This window comes from Panthera uncia (genome assembly GCF_023721935.1).
Source record: "Panthera uncia isolate 11264 chromosome D3 unlocalized genomic scaffold, Puncia_PCG_1.0 HiC_scaffold_8, whole genome shotgun sequence".
Lineage (NCBI taxonomy): Eukaryota > Metazoa > Chordata > Mammalia > Carnivora > Felidae > Panthera > Panthera uncia.
In genome coordinates, this window is record NW_026057586.1 from 900,193 (window position 1) to 919,153 (window position 18,961).

Consider the following 18,961-nt stretch of genomic DNA (forward strand, 5'->3'; position numbering starts at 1 on the left):
GAACCTCCCAAGATGACTCTGAGAATGTTACCAGAACGGTCCTCCGCGGAAAACACCCTTGCAACCGCAGAGTTCAAGAGACACCCCGGAGCCGGACCCCAGGGTGAGGGGGACATGACTACACCACAGCTGCCACTTCTGCCCGCGACGCTGAGGGCGGCCCCTGCCGGTGCAGAACTGCCAACGGGGCAGAAGGAGACCCCTTCCTCTCCTGCCCTGTAACTTCTTCTGAGAGTCTGCCGAACCTGGGAAAGCTCACTCACATACCTTCATCAGGGCCTGGAAAACACGCACCGATGCATTTTCACGTTTCTAGAGAACAGAGATGCTCCGCTGGATGAAGGGTGAGCACAGCAGCTCACCACAGCGGGTCGGCTACTGCAGCTTAGAGTATACGTTAACTAATAGAAAGTTATTTTCAAGTTAATTAAGTCAAGCTGGTTTGCACAAGAAAAAACACATCGTGTCACAATTGTAGACTTAGGGAGATACGACAAGAATGCCTAGCAAGCAGCCAAGCGGCTCCTGGGAGAAGGCGCGTCTGGGAATCCTTCCTCATTTCAGCATTACGCTGTGGAAATATTTTTCAAAACGTGAAGCTCGCGTACAACAGACTACCTTCTGATACATGGAGATCGAGAGCAACCCCAGCAACAATCCTCACTTCTACATGCACATGAACATTCAGAGGAATGCCTTTCATCTAGTATATTAGACATCAAATGACTGAATAATGGCACAATAATGAGAATGTCATTCGAAGCTTTTCACGATAATTTAAAAATCATTCTGAAGTTTTCAATAATGTAGGAAAGCCTCTGCTATTAGGTCAAGGGCAACATTTGTTCGCATTACTTAAAGGTCATTAAAATACATCCTTAATCATAACAAGTGGTTCATTACAAATAAAATTGCCTTTCGTTCAATAAAACTAATTAAATGTAAATGGTGTTGTTTACTGCTACATAGATCTTTTGGAATAAATCAGCAAGTCATGATTTATTGTGACCTCGTTGTTGTTAATAAACCCGCCTGATCGCAAAAGCCAGAAACATGTTTCCCGAATGTGTATGGGCGCCTGAAGCACGCCTTCTAGACGCCTGTGCGGCCGCGAGAAGAGACCCTGCCTATGCAGGGCTGGCAGCACGGCTAGGGTGAAACGGCCTGTTCAAACCGTAACTGTCTGATCACATCAGGTGACCAGGGGATACGACAGAACCGGACAGGTTATTCTTGGCGGTGTCCTCAGTTCTGCAAGAAAAGCTCTAAGGTTTGCAGGGTCACTTCTTCTTAGGGTCAGGATGCTCGACTGACGGGTGTCACAAACCGTGATGACATCGCATACCCCAAATCCATCACGTTAGACACAGAAAAGTCAAAGTGAGTGGCAGTCAGGGGAGGTGTATTAATGGGGAAGCTATTAATGGAAAAACCAAATCGTCTTGCCTGAATCCATAATGAAACTAGAGCTTTTTCCCTATGAAAAAAAAATCTATACAAATATGCCAAATTATACGAAGCTACAAATTTAAACTGATTGATATACCAGAAATTCAGTTAAGCTTTCCTTTTTTCTAGGATATACTGCTTTTTGGTTTTACGGTCATAACAGAACTCCAAATGCTTTCATTTTACTACACCGCTACTTTACTTAAATGCTTAATCACACTCTCTATCAAAGTGCATCAACCATAAAATTTTAAAATTAGCATTATCTGAACCGCATGCTACAACTCTGTAACTGCCCTTGAAATGTACACCCGTGTGTCACTGATAAAAATGAGGAGCACATCCTTGTGATCTTGAGCGTAACAAAATGTCACCTCCTGTGGATCACGGCACACGGGACACGCAAAGGTACAGATGTGGACACGATAGGATTTTACCTCCTCTCCCGACACACGACTTACACACAGAACTGCCAACGGCCAGAAGGAGAGCCCCTCCTCACCTGCCCGGCAAATTCGCGTGAGAGTCTGTTGAACCTGGGGAAGCTCACTCTCCCGAGTGCACGCGTGCACCCGTGTGCCCTTCAACCGCCTACACGCCCGTGCCATCGCCCCATCACACCCTCTGCAGGGCTGGCGATTCCGCCCCTGGCCTCCGTCACGGCTCATCCGCTTTCCTAGAATTCTGCGTTAACACCAGTACCCCAGGTACCCTCGTTTGTTTGCCTTACGTTTGGCTTTGCTTTCAGGCACGTTCTGTCTAATACAGGTTCTAACTTCACACTTTTCTTTCTACCTCACTTAGCAAAATTATAAGGCCGCTACAAATGAGTATTTAGCGCAGGCGTTCCCAACCGTCCACGCGGGTGACTCGAGAATTCTTGCGAAGGAGACTCAGCGGGCAAGACTCGGGGTGGGGCCCCCACGTGGGCCAGGCAGCAAACAGAAATCCCTCCCGGTCGGTTGGCGTTCGCGATCTGCTTCTCCCCCGCTTAACCCTGGAGAGTTTACGGAGGACGCAGGCTACAAAACAAGAGGAACGCGCGACGGAGAAATAGTGACACCCGCCAAGCAATCGGCTCGAATCACATCAGAAAGTCAACAAGCCGCAAGAACATCTCGTGACAGAAACGAATCCATTCTAGCAAACAGTATGAGAAGCGTAAGCTAGATGTCCTAAGTAATAAGGTGACGGCCCAGCTGTCTTTTGCCACATTGAAGAAAAGCACAGCAAAGCAGACAGAAAACAGGGGAGTCTGAGCGAGCCCGGGAAAAAGCTGAGAAAGGAGGAGACCGCAGGGCGAATTTCCAGGCCCCGGCCCAGCACGACCGGGCCTTTTCACAGCGCGTGACACCAAGCAACACGTCTGACACTCCCTCTAACAACAATCCTGCAGCCACGCAGATTTCGGGATGGGATCCAACTCCCTTCTCTGTGAGGCTACGTGCAGGGAACGCCTGAAGAGGTATGACACCGCCAGTGCTAACGACAAGCATCGCTGTCCGCTCACAGGCACCGAGTCGGCAAGACAGCCTTCTGATCACAACCGAGCCTCCACAAGCATAGAGGAAAACATGTTTCCGTATTTAGCATGGGAAGCTTAAAATATTTACATGGCAAAAGGCACTGTAAAGCGAGAACTCGAGAAGCAGACTGGAAGGCGACGTTGGCAACAACGCGCCTGGCCAAGGTAGGGAGCGACGGGCGCGCTGCTATGCTGACGCGGGGATGGAAAGCTCGGAGACGGAGTGAGGGCAATTTTACATGTCTGCAAAAATAGCGAGCTATTCAGTACACGGCACTGCTGCCGTTGGTCAACAAGTTGTTTCCTTAAGTCTGATTTCCCACTCGCAGCTTGACTCAAAATAAATGCTAGCAGGATAGGAGATTTGATGTGTAAAGCGGGAATCGTCTTTAAATTGCAAATAGAATCATGGAGTAGAAACATTCAAAGCATAAAACCGAAGGCAGTAACCAATTTATTTTTTTTTCACGTTTATTCATTTTTGAGAGACAGAGAGAGACAGAGCATGAGCAGGGGAGGGGCAGAGAGAAAGGGAGACACAGAATCGGAAGCAGCTCCAGGCTCCGAGCCATCAGCACAGAGCCCGACACGGGGCTCGAACTCACGAACGGTGAGATCATGACCTGAGCCAAAGTCGGACGCTTAACCGACTGAGCCATCAGGTGCCTCTATAACCATTTTATTTTTAAAAACTGTTTTTATTGAAACATAACTAACATATAACATCATCCAAAGTCAAGGTATACAACATGCCAACTGGACATATTTGCCGCTGCAATAAGACTGTCACTGTAACAAGAGTGATGACCACGGCCGTGTCACGTGCGATAATCGGAATGGCAGCCGTGGTGGCCATGCCACGTGTAATAATGAGCACAACAGCCATGTCACATGCGATAACGAGCACCGTGGCCATGTCACGTGTGATGACCAGCACCGCGGCCGCGTCACGTGCGATAATCAGCATGGCGGCCATGTCACACATGATAACCAGCACCACGGCCATGTCACGATCAGTACCGTGGCCATGTCACGTGTGATAACGAGCACCGTGACCGTGTCACGTGTGGTCATCAGCACCAAAGCCTGTTGGATAAGTAGCCATTTTAAAAAAGAACCACTTTAAAAAAAAAGAAAGAAAGAAAAGAATCACTTTTGCATTACCAGCAGGCCACTCTACAGATACAGTAGACTTTCGAAGGGACAAAAGAAACCATAAATGAAAAACATGGACGAGACTTAAGCAGAGTGGAAACTGATGCAAATGCTTCACAAGCTGCACACAAAGACCTCTAAAAACATACAACAGAAAAAGAGGCAGATATCACAGCACAAACTTATAAAAGATAAACATAAATTTGAACAAAATGCCATTTCCAGTCATCAGATGGGAGAAGACAGGTCAACCGACGGACGGATACACAGGAAATGCACACGCCGCTGCCGTCTTCGGGGACGTCTTGGCAAAAGAACCAAAATCCTTCAGATATGTCTGTCTTTTGATTTCTAACACTATTTATAAAACGTCCAAGTGTTAACTTTCGTATTCACCAATACACACCAGGCTGGTCACTGAAGTTAGAATGTGTCAAGCACCACGCAGCCCTGAGCACTTGCAGAGACACACGTTTTCTAACATAAAAAGGAGACACAAAACATACCGTGGAATAAATATCCTAAGAGAAGAAAGTATGTGCAGAGCTATCCAACCACCCAAGTGCGTGGTGAGGAGAAGGGACAGGAGGGGCGCTGTCGGGAGTAACTTCTACCCAAATGTGAACGGCAGCCAACATTAACGAGTAAAATTATGATACTTTTCTATCCTTTTTATGATTTATATATTATTTTCAATGACATTACTGTCACAAGCAGCAAAAATTAATCTCCATTTCTTTTCCGCAACGAGTGCTAAGAGAAAGGGCCGGCTGGCCTGGAAGCCGTGAGGCAGGAGGGTGGCCCCACGCGTGTGCGCTCCAGGGCCCGTCCTCCTGGCATGTCTGTCCCTACAATGAGGAAATCCACCAAAAACAAAGACCCATTAATTTGGTGTTTTAAAATTTTATGCTTGATGACCCATGTTTTAATTATAATTTGAATTCTTTAAAAAAATTTTTTTTTAGGTTCATTTATTTTTGAGAGAAAGAGACAGCACAAGTGGGTTAGGGGCAGAGAGGGAGAGGGAGACACAGAATTCGAAGCAGGCTCCGGGCTCCGAGCTGTCAGCACGGAGCCCAACGCGGGGCTTAAACTCACAAACCATGAGATCATGACCTGAGCTGAAGCTGGATGCTTAAGCTACTGAGCCGCCCAGGGGCCCCTGACTATAATCTGAAATGTCACATAGATCAGTTAGTCCACAAGGCATTTATATCTCTCATTAAAAATTAATCAAGGACTTCTATAAGCTATGTTGCTGTAACTGGTATGAGACTTGCCCTCCCACCAAAAACATCGGGGAAATGAACAAAATAATGAGAAACAGTTGTTTTCAGACATGGGACGCAATGCTTCTGGAAGCACCCTTGGGTGGCCAGCTTCCTGCATAAGTGGAGTTTTCCACCCCCACAAAGTGAAGGGGAAGCCAAGCCCACAAAGGTAGTCTTCTTAAATTTAGGGACAGAGACCGGAGCTCAGGGGGGCAGGGGAGTTAGCATCTGCAAAACCCCAAGAGGGAGACGAGGTGGAAAGGACCAGAGGCCCCTGCGCTGAGCTCACGGAGTGCACCGCTGGTGCCACCGCTCGCCTGGCTGGGGGGAGGGAGCTCTGGCCAGGCAGAGCGCACCCAGAGAGCCCTAGCCAGAACCAGCCCCAGAGATGACACAGATTGGGGGAGAGACCAAGTCTGACCGGCCAGCCACTCAGAGGCATCTGTGAACAACCAAGAATTTTCATGGTTATCCCAGAAAGACCAGGCCCTTGTAGTAGGATTATACCAGCATCGCAATAAAGGGGATTCGAGGCCCACCCCGGGAAAGTTTAACAAGCCTTGAAAAGATCAAGTTTATTCACAGGCTGCTAAACTAAGAAAATAAAATCAATGGTTTTGAAAAAAGAAAAAAATATGACATTTATTATATCCAGCATCCATTATAAAATTATCAGACATGCAAAGAGGCAGGAAATTGTGACCTGTAACAAGGAGTAAAAATGAAAACTAGAAACATACCAGGAAACAACAGAGACAATGGATAAAGAATAAGTGTTAGAAACTGCTGAGCGATTTAAACGAAACTAAAAACACATCGGGAGAGAGGGAAAAAAAGCTATTTAAGCAATAACAAAAAGAAGAGAACCACCTGGAACTTCCAGATATTAAAAATAGAATATTTGGAATAAATAATTCGCTGGACAGCCTTAACAGAAGACTCGATACTGCAGAAGATAAGATTAGTGAATGTGAAGACAGAGCAACAGAAACTATCAAAACCGAGCCACAGAAAAGAGCACGAGAGTGCCAATGGACTGTGGGAATAACGAGTGGTCTCCCACACAGGTCGTTCAGGCCCCAGATAGAGGGGTTGGGCAGAAAGGCACGAAAAATAAAGAGTAAAAGTTTGTGAAATTGGGGGAAAAAAACCACAAACCACAAACCCGAAGCAAGACCAATCAGACGCATCACTCACGAATTCCTCAAAGAGCGCCCTGAGGAAGAAAAGACAAAGAGGAGACAGAAGGGTTGCAGAGTGTTTCAGAACGACGTATGCCATGAGGCAGAGCAGAGACAGCTCCGAGATGACAGCAGAGACCAGAAAAACTGTCAAACAAAAACTTGAAAAACGTCTCCCAAAAATGAAGGTAAAATAAAAACATTTTCCAAGCAAAAATTCTCACAGTTAATCAAGCAGACTTCTCCATGACGTACTGAAAAGTGTTTTGAGTTGCAGGAAAATGACACTGAATGGTAAGTTGGACCCACACACAGGAAAGAGGGCTGTGGAACTGGTAAATGTGCAGGAAAGTGGAAAAGATGGGTTTTATTTTTTAACATGGGTTTTATATTCTTTTTTTTTTTTTTTAATTTTTTTTTTAACGTTTATTTATTTTTGAGACAGAGAGAGACAGAGCACGAATGGGGGAGGGGCAGAGAGAGAGGGAGACACAGAATCGGAAGCAGGCTCCAGGCTCCGAGCTGTCAGCACAGAGCCCGACGCGGGGCTCGAACTCACGGACCGCGAGATCGTGACCTGAGCCGAAGTCGGACGCTTAACCGACCGAGCCACCAGGCGCCCCATGGGTTTTATATTCTTAACATGCTTGACTACTTTAAGCAAAAATATATCCATTTCATTGTGTGGTCTGTAACACGCAGAAGTAAAACACATGACATGGTAACACAAAAGACAAGAGGAAGGAAGTGGAAGTCTACTGTGCAAGTTTCTTAAATTACAGATGAACTGGTATAACACCAGTGGAGAGAGACGCTGGTGGGTGAGGAACATGCTGGAAACCACGGAACAACCACTACAAATAGAACCAACTGTTACAGCTGATAAGTCAATAATAGTAAGTAAACAAAAATCTAAAATAATACCTAAAGACGCAAAAAAGGAACATAGAGATGGGATAAGTAGAAAATAAACAGCAAGATAATTGCCTTTACCTCAACCATTATTAGTATTATTAGGGTAAATGTACGCATTAAGAATGCAACAACAGTCAGTAAGTAAAAAAGCAACATCTACTTCTATTATGTTAATAAGAAACCCACTCCATATATAAAGAAATAGACACTATAAACATAAAAGCATGGAAAAAGATATGCCATGCAAACACCAATCAAAAGAACACTAGAACCACCATATTAACATCAGACAGAGCAGATGTCACAACACAGCATACCATCACACATAATGAAAAAAGGTCAATTCACCAACAAGATGAAATAATTCTGAGTGTGTACCTAACAGCGATGCCCCAGAGTACATCAGACAACTGATGGAATTCAAAGGAGAAAGAGTGTATCTTAAAATTCTTGTTTCATTAATTAAGAGAACAAATGGCAGAAAATAAGTAAAAATATACAACATTTAAACAACAGTTTCCATCAACTTGGCCCAATGAGCACTTACAGGATATCCACAGAGCAGCAGAACACAATCTGTACCCGGAAAGAGCACGTGCTGGGTCATGTCACGAGTCCCAACTTGTACCAAAGGACTGAGACAAAACAGAACGCGTTTAACGAACATAACATGGTTAAATAACAACTAAATTACAAAGGACATCAGGAAAATCCCTGACTACAAGGTAAGTAAACAATGTTTCCAAGTAAACAAAGGATGAGAAGAAATCCCAAAAGACCTAGAAAACATTTTAACAAAAACATAATAAAAATATAGTATGTAAAATTTGTGTGATACAGGTTAAGTAACGCTTAGGTGTGTTACAGCTAAAGGCTTATAACAGAAAATAGCAATGTAAAAATCAAGTTTACTTCCACTTTAAGAAGGTAACAAAGAATAAAAAACTGAACACAAACTAAGTGAGAATGAAGGGAATAAATATCAGAAAGAAATAAGTAATACAGAAAATAAACCAACAATAAAGATGATCAAAGACACCAAAAGCAAGTTCTTTGAAATATGACTAAAATCAATGAGCCTCTGATGAGACTGGACTGACTAGGAAGAAAAGATATAAATTACCAATATTGACGATGCAAGGGGGATCCTACAACCACTAAAAAATAGTGTAAGAGAAGGGAAAAATGGGTGATGGGCATTGAGGAGGACACTTGTTGGGATGAGCACTGGGTGTTGTATGTAAGCCAACTTGACAATAAATTGTATTTTTAAAAATAATAAAAATTAAAAAAATAAAAAATAGTAACAGATTTTGAATTTTATACCATTAAATTTGGCCACTTATATGGAACAGATAATTCTTCGACAAACATAAATTTCCAATGAATAATAAATCTGATTAACTCTACTATCTACTTTAGAAATTCAATTCATAATTACCTCCCCACCAAGTAAACTTGTAGCTCAGATAGTTTCAAGGCTGAATATGTCCAATAATAAAAACGAATGACACCAATCTTACGCCAACTATTTCAACAAATACAGGAGGCAAAAAAACTTCCCAACTCATCTTATGAGGCCGGCTCACCCCTAGGTAACAAACCAAAGGCATTACAACAAAAGCAAAACAAAATACAAATTTTTCCAGTCCATGTCAATCATCGTGTTAACAGATAACAAAGAAAAACCATATGATCATGTCAACAGACAGAAAAGCTTCTGAAAGATCCAATACCCATTCATAATAAAACGTCTCAGGACGTTCTAGGAATAGAAAGAATTTCCACAGCCCGATAAGGGGAATTTTAAAAAAGCCTACAACTACCATCACAAATGATGTTAAGAAGCTACGTGTTCCCCAAGAACGGAGAGAAATACGGTTTCATCACTTCCGTTCAACAATGCAATTAGCGATCGCAGCCAGTGTGATACCGCAAGTAAAAGAAAGAGAAGGCTGTACGTGCACACTTGCATAAAAGAGCTACAGTGTCTTCTTTGCACATGGCGTGATCAGGTAGAAAGAACATTCTAGGGAATGACACAAAAGTCACTAAAAAGGCACGCACGGACATTTCACCAAAGAGGATACGGAGATGGAAAACGAGCACGTGAAACGATGTTCCACGTTACTAGCCGTTACGGAAATGCAGACTACAACGAGGCGTCTGTCACTACACACTTACGGAAACGACTAAAGCAAAAAAATAAAAAAAGCAAATGACCCCACCAAATATTAGCAAGGCTGTGGAGAAACCGCAGCAATCACGCCGGGCCGGTGGGGGTGTTTGATGGCACAGCCACTGAAAAGCAGGCCGGCGGGTTCTGCATGCACACTTTCCCACACATCCCTGACTTGTGACTTAATGCCTTCCTAGCTTCCCATTTGTGCCTGCCCCCTGTGGAGTGGGCAAAGCTCACTCCATATCCTACGGAATTTAAATAAACCATCCCAGAACATTGAGAATCAACAGACTGGAAACAAATCATCCGGGTGGTGCGCCACCTGGCACTGACTGAGAAACTGATCCAGAACAGTAGTCTCGACAATTTTCCACAACAACTTCTGACCCGGGGAATGATGGAGACCACAAGATGTACTGAGATGATACCAGAGATATAAGAATATTTCCGTGTCTAAACAGGGAAGAATTAAAAACAGCACACACTTTGCATACATCTGGTTTCATCAATTCAATACTACACGCACATGAGTGTATATAAAATCCTAACTGGCAAACACCAACACAAAAATGGGCAGGAGAGAAGGGCCAACAACGAAATAAAGACAAATTTCTAGTGAACACGTGGTGCAAATTTCCAACTGAATTAGTATCCAAAGACGTACAAATTAAAACAATGAACTGTCCAAATTTTCTCTAAGAAACTGAGATTTTTTTCTTCACTATTTAAGTGTTCTGAAGCACGGTCACCAGTAATTACACTCTGGTTACAGGAATATGGGCACGGCTCTTCTGAGATGACCTATGACCTATGACCTACTAGAGCGGAAGCCTAGGCACTCCTTCGCCCACACCCCTCTTCTACCTTTCACAATCTCTCTGAGAAAGGAAGACTTGCTACTTACATGCCTCCTCTTCACGTTCATATATTTAAAAAATACACATACTGGGGGCTGCCTACTTGGCCCACCCATGACAGAGGTGCACGATGTTAGCTGATGAAATGAGAGGGATCCTTCTCCAAGTCAGCAGTCAGGAAACCAAGATGTGGAGCGCCAACCTGGCAACCCGCACCCTCTCCTGTGGCACCCTTGGGGTAAGAATGGTTGTGCGTGTGTGTTTGTTTTAAAGGACTGCCAAAAAAAAAAAAAAGAGACAGAGAGAGAGAGAGAAAGTCAGGAGGAGAGGTTAAGTATGACAGACATATTATATGACCTGCATTATCACGTGACAATGAATGGACAGAACAAATAAGCAAATGCCCATTCGTGACAACAGGTTTTGGAAGACACAGATAAAACATATAAAAGAATGAATTTCAACCTAGGGAGCACCAAACATACAGGCAACCGAAAATACCTAAAGAAGCAAATACTTCCAAGTTTTACACACGCCACACACATTTAGTTCCCAAAAGGTCCAGTGTGCACAGGACGGGGAAGGTCAGTAACCGGAAACCACACGCAGTACAAGCAGCTATTCCTCTCCAGACCCGACCAATCTAAGGAAAGTGACCAAATCTATACTACCCAATCCCCTTCCGTTGACCAACAATTGCCCGAGTCAAAGGTCTTTCTTGGACCATCGCAAGTTTTCTTTAGTCTACGCTGGTTATGAGAAAATCACGTCAGAAGAACGAAGCTCCTCTCATTCAGATATATACTACATCTCGCACAAGCACCAAGCGGCCTCAACTGTGGTTTTGTTACAAAAAGATGTGTGCAGGCTTAGGAGAGCCTCAGCACTTGTGAGACCTGGCTGAAAATGCTGAAATCCAGAGGCACGGTTTCCTCCAATCCCAGCCCTGCCTACTCCCGGGAACAGAGGGGCACTGGGCGGAGACCGTGCGAGGTGCTGAGGGTGCGCTCCTCCTCCTCTCTGGGCCAAGAGACACCGCCACACGCCCCTTCCTCCCGAGGGAAGAAGCTTCTCCGCCATCACAAGAACGGCGCAACACGAACCAGGCTCCACAAGGAGGCGAACTTCATCTGGGCTCCGAGGTCTGCCAAAACTATGGCAACCAGATCACTAGGGAGCCAGTTAGCAATCATGGACTCACTTAACCCGCCAGAAGTTCTCAATCTTAACGATTACCCAACTGAGAGGGTTTAAAAGTAAAAGACCAAAAGGAAAGGGAAAGTGAGAGAAAAGGAGAGAAAAGCGAGCAGGGCATGTGCTGAGACACCACAGAAACTATTTTGGCGTAATTTTCAACAATCCTTCGTTAGTAATAATAAAATTATTTTGAACAACTGTCAGGGCATTCAGTAAGCTAGCTGGTACACAGAAACTGTTTACTGCCCGGCAGCGAGCACAACACGTGAATGGCACCGGAAGCACAAGGACACTCACCCCCAAGGCTGGCAGCCTCTGCGTGCAGCTCACCGCCACCTTCAGCTTCCAGTCAGTTTCACCATCGAGCTGGTCAGTGCGAATAAAACACGAACCTTGGAATGAAAGAAGAAAGTTCCGGAGTTACAGGTACTTTAAGAGCACAATTCTCCGGTACAGTGGGATACAGAAATGATGCCTCTAGAGATTCACGGAAACAAAACTCCTTACAAGGCTTCATTTATTTGATTCACAAACGAGTGTGCAGAGAAGATCCAGGTCATTAACTGATCACTTACCTCCTATGTGCTGTTCTTGCCTATTAAGGCTTAGTATTAATTAGTGCTTTATTTTAGAAAACCTGCATTGACCATTCCCACCCTCAATTCATGTTCTGATGATAACAGAATATGCAAATACACAAAAATATCCCAAGAACGTGCGCCATAATGTTGCTAATAAATTATCTGATGTGCCACCATAAAACAGGTTCAGTAATAAAAGCACAGTTAAAATGTCAAAACCCAGGTAAGGTCTATCGTCATACGACCCTCTCAAATTTTAACATGAGAAAATGTTAAACTACAAAATTCGATTTACCCTTGACCACTCTCACACCATTTCTCAGAACCTATCCTAAGACAGATAAACAAAAAATGACCGATGTGCCAGATGACCCTGTAACATTATTTACGGTAACGAAAGGCTGGGAATCGGTGAATCAAAGGAGCACGAGCAGCAGGAAAACACAGGGCTCAGGTGGCAGACATGGAGGGAGGGGACAAAGGAAAGGGAGGGAGAGAGAGAATGAGAGAGAATGAGAAAGACCTCCATTTTTACTGGTAACGATCCCTTGGGTGCACATCGCCGGGTGAAGAAAGCGGGATGCAGATGCTGGGCGTGTAACAGCACCTTCCCCTGACAAGCCAGGTGGGGCAGGGAGGGGACGTGCAGGTGGGGACGTGGGGATGACATCTGCCACACCCGAGTGCCCCCCATTTTACACTGTTCGCTCTGAAACCATGTGTTTTACATAATTAAAAAAGCAAATTACACCAAACTTCTAAAAAGCAACCCCTAAAAACAAGCACGTAAAACGATACATCAGCAGTTTCATTACCAGATGAATTCCAGTGACTTCAGGTTTTTCAAAAGCCCACTTACAAAACACACTGGTTGTAGAAACCCACACCAGCATGCGTGTACCTTGGTGACTCACGACAAGGACCTGGTAGACAACTGCAACCTCCCGAGAAGACCCTGCACGTGCCCCGTCCCACACAGCCCTCCCTCCTTGTAACTCTACCGTCACTCGCGCTTCTTGCTTTGATTGAGAGTCTACCCCCCAAAGCCCCCTCAAGACACTACAGCCGAGCCTTGTCCGTTCTGGGCACATCTTCCAAGTCACATTTCATCTACAGGCCCTCCCTGCTCTCCCTCTAAATTGTCTACTGAAAGGCCCCGTTTGCATCTCACTGACCGAACACTCATGATCCAGGCCAACCATCTCCCCTCCACCTGGGGGTCCCGTAACCCCAGCTCCTGCACCCGGAGCCCAGCTCACACTCCAGGGACCATCAGAACTGCTGCCCGACTTCCATCCAGAGGCACCGTGTCCAGGCTCTGCTCTGGTTTGATGCCAACAGGCCCTTTGTGCTCAACGCCCATACCCACGCCTACACTACAGGTCGAAGAAAACAGAAGTCTTTCCTTCCTTCTCAGAATAAAGAGCTAGAATAAAATGTAGAAAGAGAGGCATCCGCTCTTTGGATTCGGTCTTGTCACCTGGTGACACAGTTCCTGTAAGAAAGTATTGATTCCTTGTTGCAATTTATCCGCATTTCAAGACAATGAGTTGGCCGCCTGCCATCTTCACGAGACGACCAGTTAGGCACACGTGTGTGCGTGTGTGCGTGCGTGTGTGTGCCGGGTGACCTCCAATGCCGTTCCGCTCATTACAGAGTCTCAGGCTGATCCATTGTTGGAGCGGGGGAGACATCTGATTTTCAGAATTACCACATTATGAAGATTAAAATGTCCAGTGTTCAACAAAAATCCCAAGGCACACAAAGTAACAGCAGAGTATGGCCAATTTAAGGGGGGGGGGGGCTGCCAAACAACAGATACTGTCCCCGAAGAAGACCCGACGTCAGATCTACTAGACAAGGACTAGTCTAAAAGATGCTCAAAGTCAAGAAAATAATTATGAACAAGATGGAATCAATAAAAAGAGAAAACATAAAGAGAAAAAGGAAAAAAAAAAAAATCAACAGCTGAAAATTCAACACATATAATAATGTCAGTGAAAAATTCCCTGGGTAGAGCCCAAGGCAGACTTGAACAGGCAAAAGAAAGAATCGGTGAACCTGGAGACAAGGCGATAGAAACGGTCCAAAATGAGGGACAGAAAGAAAATGAGCTGAAACACCATGAACAGAGACTGAGAGACCTGTGGGACCCACCACTCAGCCCAGCATACACACAGTGGGAGTCCCAGAAGAAGAAGAGAGAAAGGGGCCAAGAGACTATCTGGGAAATAACTACTGAAAACATGTCATATGTGATACAAGACACAGATGTGAACACCTATTAAGCCCAAAGAAAGCCAAGTAAGATGAACTCAGACCCACTCTGAGACAAGTTCTAACCAAACTTCCAGAAGACCAAGAATCTTGAAAGCACCAAGAGAGAGGGGAATCATCACACCCAAGGGGCCCTCAGTAAGCTTATCTGCAGATTTTTCACCAGGAACTTTGGGTTTCAGAGAAAGTGCACAACACATTCAAAACAGTGTACGAAGACAGGCCCGTCACGTGTGACTCCTATATCCGGCAAGACTGTGCTGCAAAGCGAGAGGGAGATCAAGACGTTCGCAGACAGACAAACGCTGTGGGAGGTGGGGACCACCGACCTTTTCTGCAAGAACTGCTTGTTCCCGGGAGTAGGGCAGACGCAAGGACAGGACAGGAGACAGTCACTAGAGGCCGTGCGAGAACGAAGGTCTCGGGGCAGGCCAGCCCGCGGCAGGTTATAACACGAGGAGTATGGCCACAACAGTCTATAACTGCACTTGGTTTTCTACATGATTTCAGAGATTCATAAATCTGAAGAAAAGCAATCATTCCTCTAAAAGTTGAAATTATGTAACTTTGGCTTATAATTCCACATCTTGTTTTCTACGTACTTTGAAACACTATGAATGCACTCAAAATAATTTTTAGTTTATGCTTTTGGACACACAATGAATAAAGATGTAATTCTGTGACATCCACAAAGGGGTGGGGATGGAGTTGTAAGTGAGCAGATTCTTGTACGTTATCGAACTTAAGTTGGTACAAACTGAAATTCCACAATTGTGTCTTCAGGATGCTGAATGTCATCCCCGTGGTAACCGTAGCGAAAAAAGTTCTAGAATGGAAACAACAGGCAGTGAGAAAGCAATTTAAACACTTCACTACAAAACATTCACCAAAACAGAAAATAATACAGAAAGTGAGGGATCAAAAAGAGCTCTAAGGCACATGGGAAACCAACTGCGGTGAAAAAGTCCTTCTCCATCATTATGTTAAGATGTAAATGGGTGAAACTCTCCAAAAAGAGAGACGGGCAGAATAAGTGAAAACGCACAATCCAACCACATGCGGTCTGGAGGAGACTCCCTTGAGCTCCAAAGACACACAGAGGTCGAAAGAGGAAGGATGGTGAGAGATGTTCCGTGGGAAAGAGTATGGCAATTTGTCACAAGATTAAACACAGAATTAGCAAATGAGGCAGCAGCTCCACTCCTGGGGATAAACCCTTAAGAACTGAAAGCAGGGTCTCCAGAAGAGAAGCGTACTCCGTGTTTTACATGGTCACAGCATTATTCACAGGAGCCAAAACATGAGAAAAACCCAAGCGTCCACTGATGGAGGCGTGGATACGGAACACGTGCTCTGTACATACAGTGTAAGACATCGAGCCTTAAGGAAGGAAATTCTGCGATACGATGCAACATGGACAAACCTTGAAGACATTATGCTAAATGAAACCAGCCACACACAAAAAGACACATACTGCAGGAATCCACTCATATAAGGTTCTTAGAGGAGTCAAACCATAAAGACAGAAAGCAGAATGCCGTATGAGAGGAGGGGAGAACGAGGAGTCATTTTTTAATGGATACAGAGTTCCTGCCCTACAAGGTGAAAAGTTACAGGGGCAGAGGACTGGTGTAGTTGCACAACAATGTGAATGTATTTAACATCATGAAAGCGTGCACTTACAAATGGTTAAGACGGAGTGACGCTGTGATTTATGAGAAATATACATTTGGTCTTAGTCCACAATTTCTCACTCTCTGCTCCTAAATATCCTACCTGTTGAGAGTGATAAAGGTGTCTTTTGTTAATGAAGGAGACTTCTGGACCCCACTCAAGGGCGGGGCTGTTGCCAGGACGACCAACCATGTGATCAGAGGGTTGGAACTTCCGGCCCCACCCCCGACCTCTGTGGAGAGGGGAGGGGCTGGAGGCTGAATCAGCCAATGGCCAAAGATCTAATCAACTGTGGCTATACAAAGAAGCCTCGATAAAAATGCCAAAGGACCGGGTTCAGAAGCTTCTGGAGATTGGGAAGAGTGCTGTGCGAGGAGGGATGGAAGCCCCACAGCCTTTCCCCAGACCTGTCCCTATGTTCTCTTCCTCTGGCGGTTGATTCTCAGCCTTTGTCACCTCCTTGAGCCACCAGGTGAGCGGCAGTGTTCCCCTGAGTTCTGTGAGCCGTGGCAGCAAATTGCCAGTTGGTCAGAAGCAGGAGTAACAAACAGCCTGGGACTTCCGACCGGTGTCCGAAGTCGGGGTGGGGGCATCTTACAGGACTGAGCCCTTACTGCGCAGGATCTGATGCTGCCTCCGGGTGGACAGTGTCAGAATCCGCAGGCACCCTGCAGGTTTCCGAGAACTGCCTGAGCCTGTGTGTGTGGGACCCTCCCTAGCCCACGTTGGAACCGGGTCCAAGAATTCTAAAAGAGATAATAAATTTTATGTTATGTGTATTTTAACACAATAACAAAAAAGATACGTTTAAAAATTAAAAGCATTCACGAGCCTTGTAAAAAGAAGGCTTACTGTAAAACAACAATAAGGTGGTGGGGTGTGGTGAGAGAGCGCACACAGGTCAATGGAGCAGAACAGAGCCCAGAGTTAAGCCCCATAAACACAGCTTCAAGAAAGGAGCAAACACCGTGTCATCGGGAAATGGCGCTGGGAAAACCAACCAACGCCCCCCCCCCCACCTCCCGCCGAAAAACTGAATCTAGACGCAGACCTTACATCCCTCAGGAAAATCAACTCCAAATGGGACCTAAATGTAAAATACAAAACTATAAAAGTCCTGTAAGACAATATAGGAGAAAACCTAGGTGACCCCAGGTGTGGTGAGGACTTTTTAGATACCGCACCAAAGAAACGATCCAAGAGAGAGATGTGTGATTGGCCAGACTTTGGTAAAATTTAAAACTTCTGTTCTGCAAGACATTATCAAGAGAATTAGAAAACAAGCCACAGACTGGGAGGGCAAATGTTTGCAAAATATACATCTGATACAGGATCGTTATTCAACATATACAAAGAACTCTCCAAACTCAACAGCAAGGAAACGACCTGATTAAAAAATGGGCTGAAGCCCTCAACGAAGAAGATATACAGACGACAAGTAAGCACATGAAAGTCTCCACGTCATCCCATGTCATCAGGGATACAAGTCACAACCACAGGGAGACAGCAACCCACCCCTATTACAACGGCCCATGCCCGGGGCACTGACCAGGCCGAGTGCTGACGGGCTGTGGAGCCCCAGGAGCTCGTGCTCACCGCTGGTGCGCACGCAACATCGTGCAGCCACCGCGGAAGCCAGCTTGCTGGCTTCTTGCAAAGCTAACCACAACCGTACTGTATAATCCAGCAGTACTGCTTGGCATTTTCCCAAAGGAGGTGTGAACGTAAGTCAACACAAAAACCTGCACGTGCGTCTTATACCAGCTGCTTTCATAACTGCCAAAACTCGGAAGCAACCAGGGTGTCCTTCAATAAGTACACGAATAAACTGTGGTCCGTCCAGACAACCAAGAATTAGTCAGCACTAAAAAGAAATGAGCCATCAGGCCACGAAAGACACAGAGGAAATTGTCACGCACGTCACTCGATGAAAGAAAATCTGATACGGCGTTCTGGAAAAGGCAAACCTAAGGAGACCACAGAACGATCAGTGGTTGCTGAGGGATGAACAGACGGAGCACGAAGGATTTTTACAGACAGCATCACTAAGGAAAATACGCTGTACGATGCCATAACAACACATGTCTTTATACGTTTGTGCAAGTCGACAGAACACGAACCACCAAGAGTGGAGCCTCACGTAAACCCGGGGCTTTGGCTGGTGCAGGTGCATCTACGGTAACCGGTGCGCCACTCTGCTGGGGTGTGCTGACGACAGGGAGAAGCCATTCATGTGTGAAGGCAGGGCGCACACGGAAAATCTCTGTCCCTCCCTCGTTTGTAAACCTAAAACCGCTCTAAGACTATAAGGTCTGGGGGCGCCCGGGTGGCTCAGTGGGTTCAGCATCCAACTCTTGATCTCAGCTCAGGTCTGGACCTCAAGGTTGTGAGTTCAAACCCCTCACCGGGCCCCATGCTGGGCGTGAAGCCTACTTAGAAAAAAAGTCTGAAAATATATTTTAAAATGCATTCAGATTAGTACAGAATATATCAACCAAAACCTTGTACAGTTGATCCTTACACTTATACAAGGATTGTTTGAAAATAAGTACAGCACAATACAGTACTAGAAGTGCATTTTCTTTTCCTTATAATTTTCTTTCCTTTTACTTACAGACATTTTTTTTTAATGTGTATTTGTTTTTGAGAGAGAGGGAGAGGCAGAGCACGAGTTGGGAGGGGAAGAGAGACAGAGAG

General features: G+C 45.2%; 1 protein-coding gene across 6 annotated transcripts in view; it reads right to left on the reverse strand.

The window, feature by feature from the left end:
• ATP9B (ATPase phospholipid transporting 9B (putative)) overlaps window positions 1-18,961 on the reverse strand; it is a 250,819-nt gene that overhangs the window by 146,392 nt on the left and 85,466 nt on the right. For all 6 annotated transcript variants that reach the window (XM_049620339.1, XM_049620338.1, XM_049620340.1 and 3 more), the window contains one exon: window positions 12,030-12,124. In XM_049620339.1, the coding sequence (XP_049476296.1) occupies window positions 12,030-12,124 (95 nt within the window). The remainder of the gene's footprint in view (window positions 1-12,029; window positions 12,125-18,961) is intronic.